The sequence below is a fragment of the Gallinula chloropus genome (assembly GCF_964237585.1).
Source record: "Gallinula chloropus genome assembly, chromosome: 8".
Lineage (NCBI taxonomy): Eukaryota > Metazoa > Chordata > Aves > Gruiformes > Rallidae > Gallinula > Gallinula chloropus.
This window is the reverse complement of record NC_140093.1, coordinates 9,745,738-9,761,343: the sequence shown is the minus strand read 5'-3', so window position 1 is coordinate 9,761,343 and position 15,606 is coordinate 9,745,738. Positions and strand designations below refer to the sequence as shown.

The 15,606-nt window shown below is 42.2% G+C and overlaps 1 protein-coding gene across 12 annotated transcripts in view; it reads left to right on the top strand.

The window, feature by feature from the left end:
• Nucleotides 1–982: 982 nt before the first annotated feature.
• DLG1 (discs large MAGUK scaffold protein 1) overlaps nucleotides 983–15,606 on the top strand; it is a gene marked incomplete at its 5' end in the record, with an annotated part of 144,316 nt that continues 129,692 nt past the window's right edge. For all 12 annotated transcript variants that reach the window (XM_084267337.1, XM_084267338.1, XM_084267350.1 and 9 more), the window contains 3 exons: nucleotides 983–1,001; nucleotides 1,302–1,433; nucleotides 14,135–14,301. In XM_084267337.1, the coding sequence (XP_084123463.1) occupies nucleotides 983–1,001; nucleotides 1,302–1,433; nucleotides 14,135–14,301 (318 nt within the window). The remainder of the gene's footprint in view (nucleotides 1,002–1,301; nucleotides 1,434–14,134; nucleotides 14,302–15,606) is intronic.

The window sequence follows — 15,606 nt, the reverse complement described above, 5'->3', positions numbered from 1 at the left end:
GGGATAAGCGGTACCGCCCGGTAACTGGCAGCACACCTGCAGCTGTCCCGCCGGCCCGCCCGGAGCACACTCCGGCTCTCGCCAGCGACTCGCCCGGCAGCGCCTCTGCCCGCGGCCGGGACGGCTCCCAGGGACGGGGCGCTCGAGGGCGGTTTCGGCGGCAGGACCGTCCCGGCGCGGCCACCCCGCCTGGGCCGGGGGGCGGGGCAGCACGCTGCCGCCGCCGGCCGCGGTCTGTTCACCGCTGAAGGGCCGGGCGGAGCAGCGAGCCGGGCCGGCGGGAGGGCTCGGGGGCGGATAGCGGACTCAACCTCCCCTTCCCGCGGCGGACACCCCACTCCACGGCCCCCTGAGGGGCAGCCCGGGCGGGACGGGTCTTAGGGACCGCCGCCTCCTCCCGCGGGCCTGGGCGGGGCCAGGGGCGGCGCGCCAGCCCCTTTAAGGCGGGCCCCTCGCGCTCACCTTGCCTCTTCTCCGCCCGCCCCGCCGACTAGGTACCGGCCCCGAGCCGAGCTGAGCCCTGATTGGGCGGCCGCCGGGCCCGGTCACGTGGGAGGGGGGGGCGCGCTCCCCACAGCCTCCAGGCCGCCATTTTGGCTGGAAAGTTTGGAATTTCCAAGCGGTGCGAGCGGGAGGCGGCGGGTGGCGTGAGCGGCTCGGTCCTGCCTGTCCCGGTACGGGCCCGGCCTGTCCCGCCTTGGCTCGGCTCGCTCCGGCCCGGCCCTTGCGGAGGCGTCGCGGCGGGCGCCGGCGACAGCCCCGAGCGAAGCCGCTTTGCTCGCCGGCCGGCGGGCGTGCGGGTCGGTCGGTGGGTCGGTCGGTCGGTCAGGCGGGGCGGCCGCCGTCCCGTCCTTCCCCACCCCAGCGCCCGGCCGGCGGGGGCAGCCGCGCCGCCGCCCCCCGCCGCGCCGCCCCGAGTCGGGCTCAAAGTTTGTGAGGCGGAGCCCCGGCCGCCGGGGGAGCGGCGTAGCCCCGGAGCGCCATGCCCGTCAGGAAGCAAGGTGAGCGCCGCACGCCGAGGGGCTCCGGCAGCTGCCGGAGTCGCCGGTTGACAGCTGCGGCGGCGGCGGGACGGGCGAGGAGGGGCGGCTGCCGCCGGGAGTCGTGGGTCCGCGGGCGCTGCGAGCCCGCCGAGGGGGCACGGTCCCGCCCGCGCCCTCCTGGCTGCGAACAAAGGAGCTGCCGGGCCGGGCTGGGCTGGGGCGGTCGTGGGCGCGGAGGCTTGTTGCTTTCTCGGCGTGTGCATCCCCGGTCCTGCCTGGTGCGCCGGGGTCACCCGTGTCTCTGGTCTCCGCTTGCAGATACCCAGCGAGCCCTGCGCCTCCTGGAGGAATACCGCTCCAAGCTGAGCCAGGCGGAGGACCGGCAGCTGCGAAACTCCATAGAGCGTGTCATCAGCATCTTCCAAAGTAACCTCTTCCAGGCTTTGATAGGTAAAGGCTGGCTGCTCTCGCTCTCTGCTCAGGCCGGTCGGTTCTTGCTAATGCTGTCGCTGGCAGTGTGAAGCGTGAAAGGTATTTTGCCCTGACGGCAGAAACCATGTGCTTTTTAGTCGTTGTGTTTTTGTTTTGCGTAGTAACACACACGTGCTGCTGCAGATCAACAGTTCACTGTCTCGATGCTCAGTTTGAGGCTTTTGACTGGCCCTAGCTGCTCAGAACTGTAGTGCAGTTTTTTCTTCTGTGGCTTGTTATCATAGCTCACTTTATGTAGGCTGGTTTTCCACATAGCTTTATTTCCTTGAACAGTTCTTAAAGAGTATCTTTCTTTTAGTCCATTTGTTATAGTTTAAAGAATGAGTTAAAACGACTTTAATACAAGCTAGGACTTAAGCAAATGTTTCTGCTGAAAGATATTAAAAAATCAAAGTGTACATCTGAAGTGTGAAGTTAACTTAAATGAGAAGAAACTTCTAATGCTTTCAGCAATACTAGTGTTGTTTTTCTCTGTTGTCTGTTGCATGTTAAAAGTGAATTAATTCTTACTTCAGAGTATTTGTAGTAATTCACTTAAAATGTTCCCATAAATCTTGTTGAACTACTTACATGTAATTTTGAATTTTCTGTATGGCTGTCAGGGGGGGGAAAAAAAACCCAAACAGCAGCCAGCCAACCAACAAACTGAGCATAAATATGACTATCAGAATCCTTACTTTATTTGGAAACTTCTGCAGGGAAACAGTGAGAGTGGTTTCTCCAGGATTGATTGTTACTATCTTTATGGCAGCTGATGAATGAAAGGGATTTGTTAGTTTACCTTTAGGAGGAGAAGTTGTAAAGTTCTGTATCCTTGTCTTTTAACAAAGTAATCTGTGTATGAATTGTACTAATAACAAACACTGTTGCTAAATTTGTTATCTGGCTTACTGCTTAGTGTCACACAGGTGTACACCTTTGTAGTACTGAAACTGCTTTGAATCGCTTGTGGTGGAAACGCAGGTACAGGCAAAACATTAAACATGCGTTGCTGCATGTGGAATATTTTCTTCTGGAGCACATATTTAATCATCATTTCTAGGTTTTCAAAAAACAGTAATCTTTCTGTGTTGTTTTGTCATGCAAGTTCATGAAAGGTATTTGTGAAGATAGGTCAGTTAGGGAAGCCTTTTACTCAGAGGAACTCTGTGCATTTCCCTTCAATACTCAGTTGATGCTGACTGACTTGATGACAAGCTAGCCGTAATCGTTGTGGGATACATAGGAACAGGATTCAGTTATTGGTGGATCAGGTATTGTGCTGCAGTTGGGTGCTTTTTTCACCCAGCAAATTTCAATGTCGACTACGATGTTTCTTGTTCTGAGTGTGTGTATGTGTGCGGCTTTTTTATGTTTTTTAAAAGCTGTCTTGAAGATCCACACAGTACTCCCTGTTCTCCCTGTCACTGAATTCAAATGCCCATCTATTAGCCTTGGATCTTCTAACCTGCAAGACAGTTTCTTCTCCTGTCCAGATAGGGTTTTTCATTGTTTTATTAACTCTACACCTAGTTGTAGTAAACTTGAAATAGCAGGCAGCCTCGTAAGTGCTGGCTTCGTTCTGCAAGAGCAGAAAGCAGAAAGCAGCTGTTGCACGGGTGTGCTGCCTGGCCTGTGTTCTGCTCCTGTAAGAAGTTTGAAGCTGTAACCGTATGACCCTGTTTTGGTTGAGTTCAGCTCATCTGAACACAGTAGGTGCTGTGCTGCTCGGGTGAGTTGTGTGAACTGTGCGTTTACTGGCTCGCCGTGTCTGTTCCGGAGCGTACGTGTGTGTGTTCCCCAAGTGTTTGTCTGAAAGGCGGTAACAAGGCCAGTACTTTCCAAGGAATTTATGCAGTTAACTTGAGTCTCTCTTGTTTAACCTGTTCCTCTCTGTGGAAGGACGCCAGGGGAGTTCTTGTTTATGGCAGGCTGCTCCTGGTTATTGTTTTCCCGGAAACATCATCTTATGGTGTGACTACAGCATGATGGGGGTAGAGTGAGGTGACTCCTTGGGAAAGATGCTATCTGGAGGATGGCTGCAGTTACTGGGAAGACCTTGAGTCTGTTCCTGCCTGTCGTCTTTCCCTAGAGATTTGGAAGCAGGCTGGATGAAATACTCAGTTGTGCTGCAGGTTTATATTACCTCATAGCAGATTTTCAGGTGTGTCTTTTAGAGGAGTTGTGATGTGTCCCCAAGTTAAATAGCCAATGCTATTCTGACAGAGAGCTTCAAGCTCAACTACCACATTACTTCTGATATAAATATTTCTTCCAGAAAGCGTGCAACTTCTAGTTTCTATTTTTTTTTTTAAATAATACTAAAAAAGCCAAAATCCCAACAACTTCATACATTTATTTTCCTGCTAAGTTACTGCACTTTATATCCAGGACCTGCTTGTCCATGATAGGTGAGAATGTTTGTGAAAGCTGCAGTCAGGATCTGTTGTCAACTTTGTGTGTCTTTTTTAGTAGAATTTTTAACTTGGCAATCAAATGCTGTTCTTCTGAGCAAAAAATAGACATGACTTTATGCACAGAAATGAATCTTTAGATTTATAATAGGGGAAATAAAATACTCCTGAAAACTGCAGCCTTATAAATACTTCATATATTTAGATACATCTAAAGGAATTTAGGCTTTTTCTTCTGTGAATTTCCATTTCGATGCTTAAGAATAAATGGTGATATTTTCTCATTTAAGACTTTTTTTAAAATGTTGTTCTCTCCAATTAATTACATCAATAAAACTTCAGTTCAATCTACAATCTTGGCCTGGTTCTTAAATATGTAATTATGGCTTTAAATGGTTTGACTTGGAGCATTCACTAGTCAGTGTGAACAGCCAGTGAGTGTTGTGAAACTGACATTATCGTGTCAGATCTTAGTGAAATAACTGTAGGAACTTCAAATTAGTAACAAAATGGGTAACCAAATGTGTCCTCCTTAAAACAGTCTCTGAAAAAGCTCACTTAAATTTTCTGTGGCTTCTGTAACGTGGTGTTGTTTCAACCAACCAAATGTCATGATGTCTAGTACTTTAATTAAATGGATAGCAGTGGCCTGTAATTAAAATGAGCTTGAGACTACCGCCAGTAAATTTCTTCCTGCACAGTCTCAGAATGGAGTGCTATCTTTTCTAGCATGTGATTTCTTGCTTGTAGTCAAAACAGCTTCTTATTGATATTCTGATAATTGGTAAGGTGACTCATGTTTATTGAGAGACAAAAGTAAGATATGCATATACAGAGGCATGGGATAGACTTAATTTCACTTTGGTAAATAATTGATATTTATCTTCAACTAGTTTGGTAATAATCCTGCAGGTAAGTTCTGCCTGTAATTTAGGAGTTTTTCTGCCATCTTGAGAAGATACAAGCCCTTGTAAAAGTACAGATATAGGATGTATTTGTCTTTTTTAAAAATAGGAGAGGAGGAGTACTTGCATGCATAAGCCAAACACTTCCAAGGGAAAAACATGTGAAGCAGGCTTCTGTTTACACACGTAATCTATTTGTGTAATTAAAGCCTGTTTTTAATGGGCTGTGTGCTGCAGTTGACTGTATTAGAATAGTGTTATAAATATTACTAGTTATAGCTAGGAACATGAAGTAGTTTACTACTTTAAAGATGTTCCTTTTCCCTGGCAATAACTTAACTCCATTTGCACAGGTGTCAGAAAGAGGGAATTCTAAGAGTCTCTACATACCTTGGCAACGCAGCTGCCTGTGCTGCCTTTCTTGCCTTGTCTGTCTGAAGTGTTGGTTGTCTTCATATATTATTCTATAGCTCTGCATATAAAACCTTTTTGATATAAAATTAACCACTTTGACTAGGGAAGTTTGAATGTGTTGAATTTCATATGTGTAAGCAGCGTAACTTATTTTGCTTGGAGAACTTTTGCATGAAGATTTGCTTTGAGTATTGTGCTTACACACTGGCTAATCTTAATACTAAATATCCAGTGTGGGAAATTTTGAAGAAAAAATAAGTAATGGTTTCAGTAATCCTTACTGAACCAAAACCCAGCTCTTCACTAGTAGTTCTTAATTTTTTTTAACTATAGATTGAATTAATGAGCTTTTTGAATTGGACAGAATATACTAAAAAATGCTGTTAATACATTTTTACACACCAAAGAAAGAAATCCTGTCTCTGAAATTTTTGTAAAATTGGTGGTTGCATTAAGATAAACTCTTTGCTCAGATTTATCAGCAGCCTGACCCAGACTGAAGCATCTAGGAATATGAAACATTCTGCATGTATCTTGGATCTGTGCACACTGGTTTTCTGAACTGAATTAGGGAAACAACCCTAGATGTCAGACTGGATTGGGTCAGCACTCTTTAAATGTAGTCGCCTTTGGAGTAGATTGACGATGTTTCTGCTGGGTGACACATGGTCTCACCTCTCTGAGCTCTGTGGTATCTAGACTTTCTTGTTCTTTCAGCTAACACTCAGTTATCCAGCATGGAAATATTTTTCTGTGCTTGCTGGCTAAATTAAACTAGAATACAGTTAAAGCAGAAGCTCTTTTTCATAAGTGAAACCAAAACTACTTGCTTTTGGGGAAACTTCAGTGTCAGCTTTTATTTCAGTGATGCAGTTAGTTAATAGAACATATGGCATGGTGACACAGTCAACTTTTTTCAGCTTGGGCCTCGGAGAGAATTTCAGTTGTGGGTATGTGTCACTGTAAGTCAGCTCTTCAGTTAACTTGAGGAAGGCTACTCTGGACTGCCTCACATTTTCTAAATGTTACTGAGGTCCTAGCACAAGCTTTTTTTAGACTCAGTTGAATAATATTTACATTAAGAAATCAGAAATTCTTGATGGTAAGTTGAGGATTGGGTTAGTAAATCAGTGAATATTGTTGGGTTTTATTTTTCCTTTAGTAAATGAAAGTTTGGAGTGAATAGGTTCTTTTGTTGCATTAGGTACCGATGAAATTGTTGTAGATGCTAAACAGGGTATTTTCACATTGAAGTCTTACCCTTGTCACATTTCTGTGACCCCTTCCCCATTTCCCCCCCGATTACCACTTCTGTATTTTATGCATATTTCCTCATATTTGAGGTGGAAATATCCATGGATGTAATTCTTGCAACTTTGAGGTATTTGTTGTCTTTTCAGAGAATTTCCCCAGGGGTGCACTATGATTATGCTTACTGTGGTCTCCTCCTGAAACTTAGGCAAGAGTCAGTCAGTTTTAGAGAGGTTTCAGGTGTCTTCAAAGGAAGTGAAGTACCTGATTATTTTCATGTATCTTTCTTTATCCAGATGAGGGGGAGGATAAAACACTTCCATTGGTGTCTAGGTGATGGGAGTGTTCGCTTGGTTGTTGTTCGTGTGCTTCTGCCATGTAGTGTGTCATTGCTTCAGAATGTCTCTGTTTTTGGAATAACTTCTTATGTTCCTCTTTAAAGAACCTAATCGTAAGCGAAATAATCTCATCGCTTCTCCATTTTAAAGCACCACTTAGTGTTTGTATGTAATGCAATTTGGCAGTGTAACAAGTCCTGGGGTGATTGCGTGCTTGCCTTAAGTATTTTTCATGCTGTATATGTGTGTGCCTGTGACAGTGCAATGTATTGAATTTTTAGGATTAGGTGCTGCTTTTGGTAGCCTAAAATAGCAAGTAAGACTAGTGTAAGTTGAGTAGCTACTGGTATGCAGATAAATAGTATTGTGGCAAAAGATTATCCTTGTGGTTATTATACTGTGTATTCAGTGCTGAATAGCTGCACTGTAGAATTTATCAATTACTGTATTATTCTCTGCAGGGTTACCATTAAAAGGGGCTATTGACAGGAGAACTTTGTCAATAAATCTGCTATTCATCCAGGGGCTGAAAAGAAAGTTGGGAGTAATTGGTATAGTTTCCAGATTTTGGAAAAGTTTATCTTCTGTCCTGTTCTTGTCTCACTTTCTTTCCTATGTTCTTTCACTTACTTTGCTAGTTCAGATGCTTATCTCCTCCCATGCTGCTGTGTACCTGGTTTCCCTCCTAATCTCCCTCAGTGTTTGCTTCAGTGCTTGGGTACCTTGTAGAGGAAGGGGTAAAGTGCAAGAGAGGATATTTAGTCTTCATCTCAGGCCTGCAGCAAGGTTAGAACATCTTGTTCAGCTCTGCAGCTGTAATGCCCTGAACCTCCTTTGCATCTAGTTGCCTGTGTCTTGAGGGATGTTTGTTTTGGTGCAAGTGGAATGGATCTTCAAGGAAGCTGAGCTTTAGCAGCTGAGTAGTATTCTCCTTGCACAGATGGCTTCCTCAATTATAACTGGGCCAAATTTGCAAGAATGTTAAGAGACTGCAGAAAGTTTAGGGCAGACACTAGAATAACCTCCTTAGCTTCATGCTTGTTCTCCAAATTAGGGAAGTTTCTAGAGCTCTTTGGTAAAGCATTTATAGGAACCCTGTCATGTGCAAGTATTTTCCTAGCCATGTCCTCAAAAAAGCTGAGTTATTTTGGCTTGAAATTAAAAGGTCAGCCTCAGACAGAGGTACAGCCAGGAAATCTTGTGAACAACTAGTAAAAGCATTGCAAATTGAAGTCCTGTTTTCTGAAACTTGAGTCAGAGTTTGGCTGCAGGAAACATGCAAGTGTTACTGCTGGTGGAGATGGCATCCTCATGTTGCCACCAATGCTAGATAATTACCTTGAGGTCTGTGAGCTTAGTGGTGGTAGAAGAAACAAATGCTTGTGCTGCCTCTTTTAAGCAGAGCTACGAACCTGTATCAGAATTCAGCTTGGAGTGTTGAGTGAACTCATCCTCAAAATAGTGTGACTTTTTAATGCATTTGTCTGGACAGAAACCTCTACTAGCACTACTTAAGGGATGTGCTGTGAATAAGGTTTTTGTTGCTACTAAAGACAGTAGTAAAGCCAACCTTGTAGAAAAAAAATGTGCATTATGTTGGCTGCTAATTTGCAAGTGGGTTTGGATATTCTTAGCTTCACACAGCAGGTGAAGTAAGCATGCAGAATTGAGAATTCCTTAAAATTAGGAGGAGTTGCTTTACAACTAAATAATGAAGGTCTGTAGAAGTGGGAGACTCTTTTTTTGCTTGTTCTGGTAGTGATCATAACTCAAGTTTTGTCTATACATTTTGATGTGGGGCTGCAAAGGATTTGGCAGATGCCAAACATCTCAGATTGCCCTGAACTGAAATAACATGTTAACCTTTAGTTTCCTTTCTAGTGGTGTTAAGTTTTTTGGTGCTTCAGGTGCTCTGGTAGGAAGTCCTGAGTAAGAAACATGTCCTTCCCAACCTCCCTGAGTGGGATTAGAGAAATACTTCCTTTGAAAGGGGTTGACATTTCTTCTTGGACAATGTAGAGGTGGTCAAATTCTTAAGACCTCTTGGTTTATGAAGTTACTCATATTTGAAGAATAAAAAACCTAAACCAACAAAGTGACCCTTGCATGTGCTGTATTTGAGTAAGTGTGTTTGGAGTACCTCATCAGTGCCAGTGGGGAATTAACTCTGTATTTGGAGTGCATAAATCCTGGTCATGCTGCTGCACAGAGGGATCTCAACAGGCTGGAGAAATAGACTGACAGGAACCTCATGGAGTTCAGCAAGGAGAACTGCAAAGTCCAGGACCCAGGGAAGAACAATCCCATGTACCAAATACACTGTGTGCCATCCAGCTGGAAGGCAGCTTTGTGGAAAAGGACCTGTGGGTCCTGGTGAGCATCACATTGGATATGGGTGAGCAGTGTGCCGTTGGCAGAGGCAGCGAGTAGTCTGGCCTGCGTTACAGAGAGTATTGCCAGCAGTTGGAGGGAGGTGACCCTTCTCCTTTGCATTTTGTAAACTGTGAATTCACATTTCGGTTTCTGAAAAACCAGAAGACAAATACAGGCTTCCTATATTTGCTCGTGCACCAAGATGTTAACGACATTAAAACTTCAAATGAGGATACAGTTAATACAGATGTGCTTGTTACCTTCATGTATCTGGCGGTAGCAGTTTACAGCTTTGTGTGGTGTATGGTGTACAAGCAACAGGCCACTGTGTTACATGCAGTGTCCAGTGGAGTCTGTTGTAATAAATGTGTCAGTGTTTTAGTTCATGAAATGTTAAGCTTGAATGGAATTTCCTGGCATTTACTTAAGAAAAAACACCTATAACCCACAAATGGTCAAGATGCTTAAAGTGTAAAACTACAAAGCCAGTAAGCTACTGTGATCATCAAAGGACTGCTTTTAATTTTTTTAAATACTTTAAATAAGCAGCAAATGTCAATGACATTTTAGTGATTCCCTCTATACCATAACATTAGAAGTCCTATATTGGAAACCTAAAGAACAACAACGTGTAGAAATAAGAGTGAGTTGCTTAATACTTGTTAGAAAGCCAAACCATATTAAAATATGGTCAGAGAAGAAGAGGGAATGGGAGACTGTGGTACAGGGAATCCTTCCCACTGAGATCTATGCTGTTGATGGTTTCTTCCTCCTCACTGTTGCGGTTTCTGGAAGTTATTTTTGTTTGCTAACATACTCGGTGCTTTATTCTTTTTTCATGACTTTGCAGTTCCATGTTAAAGTTCTTGTATATTCAGGGTGTTTTACATATACTAGATGCTTGTTCTTTGTTACCCACCAGTTTTTGCCTGGTTCTCAAGGTTGGTTGCCTTTGACCTGTAATTAGCAGTTGGTGAGTTGTTGATAGCCTTGAGGCCTCTGGTATCACCCTGTGCCTTTATTTTCAAGGCCTCTACAGTCATTCTGTTTGTGCTCCTCTATGATGCTTTTCACTCTTGGGTCATAGTGGATTAATTCCCTACAGAATAACTACTTGTTAGTGATATCCATTAGTTACAGAATTGCAGAGATGTTTATTTGTATATACAGTCTGTGTCTCTGTCCTTACGTATAGCATTTACTTCACTTTGGATAATTGTGCAATGTGAGACCTATTGGTTTTACATGTATAAAGATATAATATCTATGGAATATATAGCACCTATATGAATATTATTTATCTGTGTATAATCTGTGTGTTTTTATATAAATATTTATAAAAAGAGGTGTTGGATCACACAATGGTCTGAAGCTAAGTAAAAGCTATACAAATTAGATAGTGTGCCTGGTCTTTAGATAATTGTGGTTAGAGTTGGACAAGCTCAAACTAAGCTCCAGGGAGGCCAAGACAAGTCCAGAGGTCTGGTTGTTAGCTTAGCCTGAGGCTGGTGGCCTGTTACAAGCATTGTCGATGTCTTGTTTATGGGGTTACACCGTTCTCTTCAGGAAATGCAATTACAGGTGTCCCATCTTTGACTTGCAAAGTTACAGCTGTCAAAAGGTTTATTGCATAAGTGAATGCAGAGAATAGATCTGCTCAGCTTCATTTTACTAGCTGACTGTATTAAAATGACGTACTCCTTTCTGTGGGGAAGGTGTGTGTGGAGAGCTTGGCTTGACAGGGAGATGTTCAGAATGCGCGCTGGTCTTACGCTGTCCTGATCACAAGTGTAGCTGCTGTTGCATATATAGCAGACAGTATCAGACGCTCCACGTGCCAGTAGAAATGGCAAGCAGAGGCCTGATTTCTAAGGAGCCGGGAAGAAATCTATCTGAAGGACTGGTGTCACGTTGCTGGTTGGAATCCTTGTCCTCGGAGGCAGATCCTCTAGTCGGGATTGATGCAGGCTCTTGAAGTGCCATCAGATACACTCAATTTAGGAGATGTTGCAATAATTTGTTTGCTTCTGCGTTTCTGCTGTTTTAATTACTGTGTTGTGGTTTCTAGTGAACCTGAAACTCCCTTGTGATGTCAATTTGGGTTTCAATTTATGTTTGGTAGGTAAGTCTCGTTTGCTTTAAGAGTGAACAGGTTTTAGCTTCTAGTGTATCATGTTACTGGTGAATGAGCCCGTTCAAAGAACAAAACTAAGATGAGTGGAGAATACGAGAAGGGGGAAAAATACACAGCAGCAAACTGCTTGTAGTGGGTCAGCTTCTACCGTAATGAATACTGAATAAATACTGTGCTTGTCAACACTGCTGAGCTTTGCACATTGCTAATAAGAAAAATGTTTTTTCCCCTCGTGTCTTAAGTGTTCTCTTTTTCAGAACTGGTGGTATGTCACTTGGCTTGCCTAGACTTTTATTCTTGTTGCCATCAAACTTATTGCTGATTTGTCTGCTTTATGTGGTTTTACTTCTAAGCTGACACAATTCTAGGATGTTTTTTTCTGTTGCCTCTCATTCATCACTTCTTGTCAGTTTGGCTTTCGTGAAACTTTGTGCTCCTGTTTCTCAGTGTCAGTCAGCTGCTCCCTTAAAGTTCGCCTTCTAGTTGGAAATGGTCCCCACCTATGTTTTCTTTTGCTATTTTTCTCCAATTTAGTTATCTGCAATTCAGTTTGAGCAACATGGAATTAATATGGGAGGAAAGAGCTGGGACATGAGAAAAGCACATCTATGTTGAAGAAAGAATCTAAGCGTAAATGTAACTAAACAGTATTTTACCACCTGCTCTGTGTAAGAAGTAGGAAAATGTATGGTTTAATATGATTTTGGTAGATATTTAAGTGTGTTCATGTGATGAAACATTTTTGTGAACTGATAAAGCGGTAGATGAGAAGAAGAAATTTTTTAGGTTGAATTTAGTAAGGTCTGTTTCTGGCTTTAAAAAATGTGAATGTCCATCACTTGTTCCTTGTGGACCTAATGTGTTAAGGGTTCAGAGACTGCCTGCACCAGTAAGTACTTAAAGGTTGCATTTTGAATAGTAAGAATGTAAATAAACGTGGGTTGTTTTTTATTTTTCTTAAAGAAAAGGTAGGTATTATTTAGACACCAAGTTCCTAGGAAGTGTGTCTGTGGATTTGGAGCAAGCTCAGGATAAACAGAAACCAGTCCCCTTATGAAGTAGTGTGTATATTTCTGACCTCTTTCAATAGTAAGTCTATTGTGGTGTTGGTTGTAGAGAAGTTGAGAAGATGTATGGGAAATAACGTGCTTTTTGAAGCAAGTCATTCTGCAGTATGCATAAATGGCTACCTCCACAGGAAGGGACTTAAAAGAACAGTAGCAGAATTGAGAATTGGTGCCCTAGATTTCTGTTGCAAAACAGTTGCACAAATAACCCCTTCCCATAAATAATGTAGTACTCTTCCTGGCTGGGTTGCTGTGGATTGCAGCTATAGAATCAATTTAAACCACTGCCTATTTTAATATACAAAGTACTCTCTATTGGGGAGGGGGGAAGGGGGGGAATCTTTACTCTGTGTACTTGATTGATGTATTAATGCAGCTACAAGACAAATTTGAGGGAGCCAAGACAAACTGAGGGAGCTAATGTGAAAGATAGATTTAAATGCAATTTGTATCTCTCAGGCTGCTTTGGTCCTGTGTATCTAGGTCACTTAACATCTTCTGCAACCTTCAGTGCTATTTCTTCCAATCAGCAGCGCTAAGAGCAAGTATAACTTTAAAAATTAATGTAAGCAGTTGTTAGGAATTTGACTCTTGCTCAGAGAAAAGATACAAATGGAATTTGAGAATTGCAATTTTCTGAGCTGGTACAGAGCAAGAGTGCAATGTCTACATAAAAAAAACCAACCTAAGACTGGAACACCAGCGACAGTAAGATGTCTGTTATTTGTGTAGTCTTTCTTTTATGGTGCAGCTCTATAAAGAAATTAGTTATTGTGCCTTGGTTACTGACTGAGAAGCTGCTGAAAAGCTACAAGATTCTGCAGATTAGAGTCCTCCTTATTCACAGCTGGGTCCTGTTTGCTATTTGAGCTAACCATGTCTGTATGCTTGTCTTCTGTGAAGTTGGTGTAATTAAATATGTGAGTTTACAACTCCTGTTCAGCAGATTTTAACTTTGAAGCAAGACAGCTTTTTCATTTGTCTTTTCTTCTCTTAGCCTATACCTTTTCAGATTTTTTTAAAAATGTGTTTATGGATGTGATGATAGTTGTTTTGGTGTTTCACATCCTTATACTTCCATAGAAAAGTCTTTGATGCTTCTTTAGACTGTTATTTTTATTGGCACTTCATGTGGTGCATAGGATGTCAAGGAATAAAAAACACTAACGTAGCCAGATTCTTCTTCCCCAGAAGTTTCCACTGGAGTCTTCAGGGTTATAGGAAAAGCTGTTCATTACCTCATAAGTATGACTTGTATTTCATATTGCTAAAGCTTCATCCTCTTTCTGTTACTTAGTGAAAAAACAGCCTGATTGATCGTTTTCCTAACTTACTGCAAATTCACTCTTGTTACTTCATCACTATATTTATATTTCCATGAAAATATGTATACCACAAAAGAGACCACCTAATACTGCCCTTAAACATTAGATTTCACCTAACCAGAGGCTGCACTGGCTGAAATTATTGTATAGCATAATTTGAAGCATAGACAGCCATCCCTTCCAGTATTCCACATGCAGTTATTCCATATGCTTCCGCTCTTCCTGCTGCAGAATTCCAGAGTGAGTGGGGCCACTTAAATTCTGTGATATGGGGCACAGAGAGTGAGTTGTCTGTCCTGTGGGGAAGTTCGTGTGAGCTCGGTGTTACAGCTTCATCACTAACCAGTAGAGTAGTAGGTACCTAATTTGTTTTGTAGGGGTAGATTATATTAAAATCAGAATGTTATAGTAACTACAAAGTCTGACTGCTCTTTTTTTTTTTGTTTTTCATGTCTTTAGATATTCAAGAATTTTATGAAGTGACCTTACTGGACAATCCAAAATGTATTGATCGCTCTCAGCCCTCTGAACCAATACAGCCTGTGAATACCTGGGACTTCTCCAGCCTTCCCAGCACAACAGTGACATCAGAAACACTGCCCAGCAGCCTTAGCCCGAGTGTAGAGGTATGATACAGAAATCTGGTTTGTTTTTCTTGGTGAAATTATTACATTTTTATAAAATATTGATTTCCATAGAAAACTTACATTATTAAGATCAGTAGTCACAGGGGATTTAATTATCTAGATCTTTGTTGTGTGCATTTTACTTAGTCAAAAATTTATAAACTTGTTTGTCACATATACCATTAAGTGACCATTAAATTGGATTTATGCTCTGAATTTGGAACCTTGCTGACAAGCTTTGTATGCCTGTACTCATCCATGCTGACAACTGTTCAGTCATTACTTCATTAGTAATTTGGGAAATCTGAAGGTGTGTCTTTCTGATAGTAAATTTTACAGTCTGTTTGTAAGAAATTATCTGCTACTTGTACAACTGTGATTTGGAAGGACTATTTTTTTGAAAACTGCATCAATCCAGTTGTTACTAGTGAGTGGTGAGAAAACTGACCAGGGAAATGCACCTTAATGCATGTTTTCAGGAAATCAACATCTCTGCCCAAGTTACAGTTACAACATTGCTTGCTTTATTTATTTATTTGAATCACACCTGTTACTTGTCTCCAAAGAGGTGAACTTTGTTTGAAGTGCGTCCTTAATACTGATAGCATTGGGAAAGGGGTGTGAACTTTTTTGTGGTAACTGAAGGCAGTGTACTGTGATGACGTGTTCTACTGAAACTGTAATAGAACTCAGGAAGAGCACTGGGGGAGATCAGCCAAAAAACTATTGGTGCAGCTTGTAGGGAAGCTTGTATTGCCCAGCAAGATAAGGTGCTTAGGGTGCCTTGCTGAGTGAACTGTTTCAGAGGCTGTTGGGATTGTGTAAAAAAAGCCCACTTAGCTGCAGAGCAGAAGCACTCCTGATTTGGTAGTGAGATTGTGCAGTTAAAAAGTTGTTGTGCTTATTGTAGTGTTTCTGAAATTTGCCATATTGAGGCTAATATGAAATGTGTCAGAAATGCCTTAAAGGAAACTACAGAGGAAATCCAAGACTTGTGCTGTGTTCATTCAAAGTGGAAAATGACTAGTTAATAAACGCCCTCCTCTCCCCAGCTTTTAAGCCTAGCCAGGGTCAGCAGTGATACATTGCCAGGAGCACTCATTACATGTCTTTTTGTGAAAAAACTGGGCAGCCTAGATAGACAATATTTTTCAGATTTGTAAGTAACTGAACACTGAGAGATTAAAATCGAGTTGAACTGACAGTCTAGGAATGGATTATTTTCCTTTGATTTTTGTGCATCTTGATTATACACTGGAAAACTTGAATTATATGACTCTCTGGAATCTTTATTTACCTGAAATT